We start from the raw sequence: 8,297 nt of genomic DNA, 5'->3' as shown, positions 1-8,297 counted from the left end.
CATAAGATAAAGCAAGAACCTACCAGGTTGCTTATGGCGATTGTGCGATTAACTTTTGTGATGTTTTTGAATAGCCGGTGGTCATTGGCAAAAATATAATTTATATTTTTGTCATGGCTATAATACATATCAACGGGACATAATGATCTTCCTGACCCTAAGATATCGTTTTAAAATCAACGTTATGACTAAAATAACCTTTTTTACAGTAAAAAAGATAACGAATATGTTGTATAACTACTTTGCAAATGCATGTAAGTATATGTTTCACACAAATATAGTTTAAGCAGTCATTCACTTGTTGGAAGGCTCGCCAGTTACTTATTTTTTCAACAAACTGAAATTAAACGTTTTTTTTCGTTGAAAGCGACAATGAATCGGAGAGCAGCCATGGTACTACACGCGATTACATGTGAATACTCGTAGCGAATAATTTAATATATAAAAAAATAAGTATACACAACATTATCATTACTGTGCCTTGTAATGAAATATGTAAATTGTTTGTAAAAAATAAGTAAAGCCCTGCCTACAGGTTTTTTTCCATCCAGGTTCCGTTTCATACGTCTGCTTAATGCTGTAGTCCTTAAGACAATTATTATGTCTTAGTTTTTGTTGATCATTTTTATCTTCATCAATCTTGCGAAATATCTATATAATGCAGCAAGTTTCGACAACAAATTGGCTTCCTCGAAATCTCTCTCGAGTTTAAACGGTTCCCACAAACCTGGATAGAAGTTACCTTAAAGACTTACATTAAAGCACAGGGGATTAAGCGACTAAAGTCAAAGTATCTAGAGTAAGCCAAATGCTCATGACCCATTGTCAATAGATATGGATTCATCATGAAAAGTTGATGCGGATTCCAGTATACATATGGATAACACATTTCATGCATCGAAATTCTTGAGTAAGGAACCGCTACCAACAATTGTTTTCTAGCGTACCATTCGTCGTCATCGCTATATATGGAGTAATATGGATTTTGTTGATAGTTGCCTATAAACCCTCCCATAAAGCTTTTCTTCGGAGGATTTACGTACGGTGCAGGTAGTATTTGTTGAATGCCACCATAACCATACGGATTGCCCTTCTGTTTCTGTAACTCCGGTGGTGAAGGAACTTTCATCATCTTTTTATTTAAATCTATTATTGATGGAAATGTCATTGGCTTTTCGTTAAAAACCGGTGTTGCTGAAAAATGTATTGGCTTCTTGGGTTTGACGGGTTCTAGGACTGGTTTCTTTTTTCCCATTGGGGGTAACATCATCGGCTTCTTGGGTTTGATGGGTTCAAAGAATGGCTTCTTTTTTCCCATTGGGTGTAACATCATTGGCTTCTTGGGTTTGAAGGGTCCAAGAAATGTCTCCTTTTTTCCAAATTGGGGAAATTTCATTGGCTTCTTGGGTTTGAAGGGTTCAAAATATGGCCTCTTTTCTTCGAATGGATTCGGCCCCTGCATGAGTTTCATTATTTTCATCATCTTCTTCATTTTCTCTTTCTTGGTCTTCATAGGGACCTTCACCTCTACTGGTACTGGTACTGGTATATATACTTTTTGGTACACAATTTTCACGTTTGGTTCCCTCTGAACAGGGCGGTCAACTGAAATGAAAATTCCATATATAAGTTTAAGTTATTCAGACATTATATATCATAGTGATTTTTTTAAGCTTTCTTAAATCTCCGGATACCAAATAAGGATCATTTTGCAATAAATATATGTAAAAATAATAATAAATATGAACATTTAATCACAACACATAAACATAACACAAGCCATATTGAACAAGGATCACAAAGCGGGATTTACAGAAGAAAGTAGCACTTACATACATGCATGGAAGCTTACCTGGAATTAAATGGAGATATATTGAAATAATATGTCTGGATGGAAATAATGTTTGTGCAAAAGCTTTGTGATCTATTAACCAATTATTTTAGCACTGAATAAGAAACATAAAACCACAGTTGGAAGTTTTTTTGATTTTATAAAAATATAACTCGGTGACTTCGCTGTTCAATCTGTAAGCAAATAACTGCTAATTAAACAAAATACCAAACAAGGTGTATGCTTTTTATTTGCCAATAATGCTTTTATCAAGTCAAGCAGTGTTAAAGTAAGCCGTTATAATGTTCTTTTTTATTTAAAGCGAGCTGCTCTCCATAGCCCAGCCGTTTCCTTAGCATATATTGAAAATGATGACATGTTAATGAATTGCCATGTCTACTGGTGCTTTCGAAGGTTTTGGCGTGTTAGGTATCTGGCGTCGACCACCGTACACGCTGATGACGTCATCATTTGGACGACATTGATACAGGGATATCTGTGCAAAGCAAGCATGAACAACAATTAAGAAGGGCAACGCTACAGAGAATGTGCAAGCGCTAAACTGTAAAAGGGTTGAAAAATAGCTGCGTAAACGCAAATGCTAAAGTACGACGCCTGGAAGTCGCATTTATCGATCAACTCAAAAGCGCGAGACAAGTACTGTATCTGAATTCACAACATCTTCACTTCGATACTTACGTCATCCATAAGACCAACGAAGTTTTCCATTTTCGTTCCATATCCAAATTGAACACCACAATGTGTAGCTTGAATGGGCCCTAAAGAAAGTGACAATATTACAGTATCTGTAAACTTTTTATCATAGTAGCAACTTACATGAACTGCTTTATATACGTAGAGCTAGATACGTTATATTAAAAAAACGTGCACTTAATTTCACGGTGACACTGTTGTAATAAATAACGTATTGCAGTTACCTTGTCTAAACAGATAACAAAATGATCTATCTCAACAGTAAACAACACACCTAAGGACCATTTCTTGTAGGACGCACCACAAACCTTGCCTTCTAGATTTTTTTCATCGTGTATATAGATGACTTCTTTCCATTCTTTATCCTAAAATGAAAAATACTCGAGAAATAAGAGCTAGGCATTGTAACATTTATATTGAAATCGTGCAGAGGATTTAGCAGTTTAATTGTTGGTTTCTTATTCAAGAATTGGTGTGAAAAAATAATATTATAATTATGAGCGTTATTACATTGCTTCCACCTTTTCGTTTTCAATCAGCTATTCCCTTAAAAATGCTCATTATTTTCACTGAGCGTAAAGCTTGTCATTGTTCCAGTTTTAAGTTTTATTTGTACTCGTGGCCCAAATGGGCACGAGTGATAACAATACATATGGCAAAATATAAAGGCCCACTCATTATCAGTAAAACAAACAAAACATGAAATATATACAGCTTAATCAATATAGAACAAAAATGGCACATAATCTATATGGTTTTAGCAAACAGAGCTGAATTTATCAACATTATTTTAAAAGTTAAAATCAAATATATTTCTTTCTCAGATATATATACACCTGTGCGATGTATAAAAGTCGGCAACAATTTATTTTAAAACTATTCTATATGTACTGATACAATAACCTAAACGTTTTGTCAACTGCTGTTAAAACTCTATGCTATTTACATGCACTTGGTATAAACTAATACTGTAATGAATGATGTAAGGACTCCGGGGAAGGCCATGACCGTTGGCTAATAAATGCGGTTCTAGAGGCATCAAAAACATCTTATCAGTACTAAACATTTAATTTCTAAATGTTTTGATATCGATACCAATATGATTATATAATGTAAATTGACGTCTTTCATTTATTTATAAAATGACCACAATACAAAATGTGTGAAACCTATTACCTATTTCTTGCTAATTACATAATATACCGTATTCTTCTTCAGATTCATAATAACGACCCTTTTCTACTGGTAAATTTGAATTAAGACATATAAATTTACAATGAACAATAGCTATGTGTTTTGGTAAACATAATTAATAATTCTCTTATTTCAACTCAATGTTATAAATTCTGTAATTAAACCTCTTTGAAGAGTCATAAAATCTACTACTCCAAGTTTTAACATACTGATCATGCAATGATGATATTACTTTCTTCTTAAAATAATTAAAATAAGGTTTTATCTGCATTAAACAATACTTTGAACAACTTATTTTGGTAAAAAGTATTCTATATCTTGGCAACCCATCTTTAGTACTGTGAAGGGAAGAACAGGCGTCATTCTTACAAATGCCCTCTTATTGATACATTTTTAATTCGTCAAATGGATGAAAAAGTAACAGTCAAGAGACGCCAATATGTAATGTAATTGTATATTTTCACCAAATAAGTGTGACCTTGACATTAAGGTAGGAAATGGGTGTTACGCGCGGCAAATCGTCTATTTGTTCCTGTTTATTTTAATTGTGTCTAATGGATGAGAATGGTACAGCACGGACGCGACCATATGCAATGTTATCGCAAAATTTGTGTGGAATTGACCTTTAATGTAGAAACATTGTTCTTGCGGGTGACACATCGTCTTAATGATGATCACATAATGAAAGTATTCGTTACAGTTCGGACGCAAAAAAGTGGAAGGATACAAAGATGGACTCACAGACGGTGCAATTACTATATGCTACCCTTGGGGGGCATTGCAAAACGTACCACAGTGGGAAGAGCAAAGGACTTGGGAACTGTTGTCTTTGCCCCACACAGCACATATCCCGGCATCTTTGCAACAATGATTGACGGATCATCACCACAATCGCCGTTGGTTACAAGGGCTTGTAAGCTATTGGCTGTTGGAACCTTAAATTGTTCAAAACATACTGTTGAAAATTCAGATATAGTTCATTGCAATAAAGTCGTATGTAATACAGCTTATGTATTAAACTACACCCTGAAAGAAACTTCTAAACTAAATTGTTATAGTAAGTGTATATAAACTTAATCGAGTGTGTAAAATTGTAAACATAATTTTATCCTGTAAGAGTTCCTTCAGAAACAATAACAAGTTTTTAGATTGTTTAAAGGGACAACTCAGAGACAATGCAACTGGATTAGACATGAATTAAAACAAAATGCTATTTTATTGCATATTCAACTTACTGTAAGTTGTTCTTTGTATCTCAATTTTATGACTAAATGTCCATGAAAATCCGTATTTGAGAAACGATTAATTAACAACCTAGCCGACCCATTGAAATACGCAGCATCTTCCCATGGTATGACGCCATCATTGAAGACATATACATTCTTCCCGGATTTGTCTCTAATTTGCTTGTCATCAAAATCCATTTCCAACTCCGGGCGACAAACTGAAAGAGTAACATATTTGTTATATCGTAGCATAATACGAACGAAGTAATATACAGGCATATACATTCCTGACTCTAATTGTCAAGTAAGTTTATTTCATGTTGTAAATGAGGATTCCGAAGCTCGAATATATTGATTTTTCGCGAAACCCTTATTTACTACGCAAAGACGAAGCAAGTAAAAGTCATAGAAAGACAAGGCACACAGATTTTAACATCATTTATGAAGTAAAAAATGTGAGGGTTAGAAGTTTATACTGATATAAACTTAAGGGACATCTTTTGACCAAAACCAAGTCATGTGAAGTTGATCTCTTACCGTATCCGGGCAAAATGCCGGTGTTCAGTGAACACTCGCAGTCAATGATGTTATAGGCTGTTCCTGGCGCACAGGACATCTTGACCCACAAACCGTTTCCAAGGCTCTGTTCGTATGATGTCATGTCCAGCACTGGTCGTTTATCACATGCTGTAAGAGAAACAAACGTTGATAAGTATCGTGTTGACATCGTATTTTTTATCTTAGCTGTTTAAGTCTGTAGAAATATGATTTTGTATGTGAAACCTTTTTTTTGTGTTAACTAATCTTAAATTATGATGAAAAGGCCAATGCAAATGTGACTTTAATTGTCTTGGGTCAAAACCTACCATTTGCCATATGTGTACCAAGAAAGACAAGTGCGCGTGGTAAAACATATTTTTCTTGAATGCCGTTTGTACGTTTTTGCTTATTGACAGTACGATATAAGACCATGTGTTTTTAAAGATGCTAAGCTACTTAAGGGCAAAAACTTCCTCAAACGATCAACAAGTTATACTTAAGTCAACATGCAATTTCATGGATCGAACGTTAATTAAGAACGAACTTTGTAATTGTTTAAGGAACAGTTTAAGTTTTTAAACAATTTATCTTTAAAAGATGACAATCGTATATATGCCATATCCATGCATTTATAATAAAAGGTGATTGAATTTTAAAGATACCTTGCGTTTCATCTTTCCAGGGACAAATATCGTGGCAATCGGGGTCTTGTACACATCCTTTCCCGAACACATATCTGTGACCGTCGTCACAACATTTTGGTACGGACCGTCCGTTATTGCAATCCCAGTAGGCGCCACACTTCTGTCCGCCGTACTTGTGAGACTGAAGAGCCGGGCTTGTGAGACATCGGTCTACAACGAGATATTGTAAGATATTTAAATAAAGTTCCTTAATTATATATATATATAAGATATGTACATTCCAGAGCGCCGGGGAGCGAACGACTGTCTGTTGTCTGTTAGTCGAAAAAGGGGCATAACACAATAACTATTAATGCCAGAGTTATGAGCCTTGCTTTACATGTTTGAATTGTCTCTGCAACATATGTACCAAATTCAATTTGGATATGCTTACTTTTTTATAGTTCTGATCATGGTTACAGTTTGTGCAGCACGACGAAGACGCCGGACAAGACACCAAGGCTATCATAATGATATTTTTTCTTCAAAAAACAGACGAACATAAAATAATCAGGGATGGCTTTGCTCATTTAATATGTGCTACATGTGGCTTTGCAAAATGCACCTAGTGAACGACTATAATGCATCACACATTTTTCTTTTATATTAGTAGTTAAAGAAAAATATCCGTAAGATATTTCTTCTATATCTATTGGAAACAGTGTAGCATCTTACCATAAATACCACATATTTCACGAGGCCCTTGTAATTTATTTTTGTAGATTTGACTACAATCTCTATCCATGGATGAATACAAATATTTATGGATACATCAACTATGGAGGAGTCTCAATGGTGTTACCAATGATAAGTGAATATTAAGGTAATCGATGGGACTGTCCTTATTCCTTGTTACAAGGGCATATTCTCTTTAAGTACATTTTCTAGTTTTTGAATAATTGAGATGAATGCAATTAAGAAAAAAAGAGATTAATGATCACAATTTATTATCTTAATTTTGTCAGATATTGTGGATGTATTTCAGTAACAGCACAGGTTATCATGTACTTAGTTGGTACAGAATAGGTAACATTATAATAAAAAAGATACACATGAACATTGGAAAATTGCATTTAACAATCATGTTCATTATTTTTGTAAAATATGTCACCTACCTGTAGCACAATACACAATGTCAGACGGTTGACATGTGAGATCTCCCTGATCCCAAAACAGACCAAAAGGACACTTTCTATAAACCGCCTCGATGCCTCCTCTGGCACTGAAGTAACACTGAACATATTCTGAGCATTCATGAGGATGTTGTGTATACCCCACACCGTTGAGCATACGGCAATTATCGCAAACAGCTGTAAAAAGATATTTAACATTATAAATATATGGTGGTGAACAAACTTAACATACAAGTCGTGTTTAAATTAATAGAGCAACTAAAATTATATCGGGGTCACACCCGCGCTCATAAAAATATGTTAATTATTATGAGGCTCCTGTTTATTGAGTTCCTTAAGGGCCTTCCACAGTCTAAAAGTCGTTTGAAGGACCAAAACTATTATTCAGCTAGCATAATTCATATATCCGTTGAAACATATGTACTAAAATAAGGAGTTGAGCAAAATTTTACAAAAGCAGATTTTATCCGATTTCCAATCAAGAGGTATTTACATTTTTTTCGGAAATGTATTAATACAAATGAATATGTATTGGTGTCAAAAATGTCAGTACATCCCAATACACAATGTATTGCGGCTTAGTGGTGATTGCAGCTTTTTGAAAAAATGACATTTGCATTTTTGTAATCAGGAAATAAATTTAATCCACAATTTTTCATTAATATATTTAATATATATTTTTATTTGAAAGTATATCATCAAAAACTCACAAGATATTGTTGATAAGTCTGGGGCATTTTGACACAAAAGCAAGTTAAAATGATGACATTTCCGAGTAAATGTGAATGGTTTTTGATCCAAAATCTGATAAAACCTTCTTTCGTAAAATTTGGTCTGGTCAACTCCTTACTACCCCCAAAACATTTTTACAAAGAATGTATGTTTTACTACGAAAAAAGATCGTTCCCCAAAACTAAATAAAACAAGAACTTTTGAAACGCTTTAATTTTGCCTTCCTCACCCTCTTTTGCACTGT

The 8,297-nt window shown here is 34.3% G+C and overlaps 1 protein-coding gene across 1 annotated transcript in view; it reads right to left on the bottom strand.

The window, feature by feature from the left end:
• Window positions 1-1,429: 1,429 nt before the first annotated feature.
• Window positions 1,430-8,297, bottom strand: part of LOC128231148 (sushi, von Willebrand factor type A, EGF and pentraxin domain-containing protein 1-like) — a 30,020-nt gene continuing 23,152 nt past the window's right edge. The window contains exons 21-28 of the mRNA XM_052943604.1: window positions 7,304-7,498; window positions 6,168-6,359; window positions 5,503-5,652; window positions 4,975-5,183; window positions 4,531-4,674; window positions 2,820-2,910; window positions 2,531-2,610; window positions 1,430-1,605 (exon numbers count right to left, since the gene is read on the bottom strand). Coding sequence (XP_052799564.1) covers window positions 1,573-1,605; window positions 2,531-2,610; window positions 2,820-2,910; window positions 4,531-4,674; window positions 4,975-5,183; window positions 5,503-5,652; window positions 6,168-6,359; window positions 7,304-7,498 — 1,094 coding nt within the window. The 3' untranslated portion in view covers window positions 1,430-1,572. The remainder of the gene's footprint in view (window positions 1,606-2,530; window positions 2,611-2,819; window positions 2,911-4,530; window positions 4,675-4,974; window positions 5,184-5,502; window positions 5,653-6,167; window positions 6,360-7,303; window positions 7,499-8,297) is intronic.

This window comes from Mya arenaria, chromosome 4 (genome assembly GCF_026914265.1).
Source record: "Mya arenaria isolate MELC-2E11 chromosome 4, ASM2691426v1".
Taxonomy (NCBI): Eukaryota; Metazoa; Mollusca; class Bivalvia; order Myida; family Myidae; genus Mya; species Mya arenaria.
The sequence above is the reverse complement of the archived record's forward strand: the minus strand, read 5'-3'. Positions and strand labels throughout refer to the sequence as shown.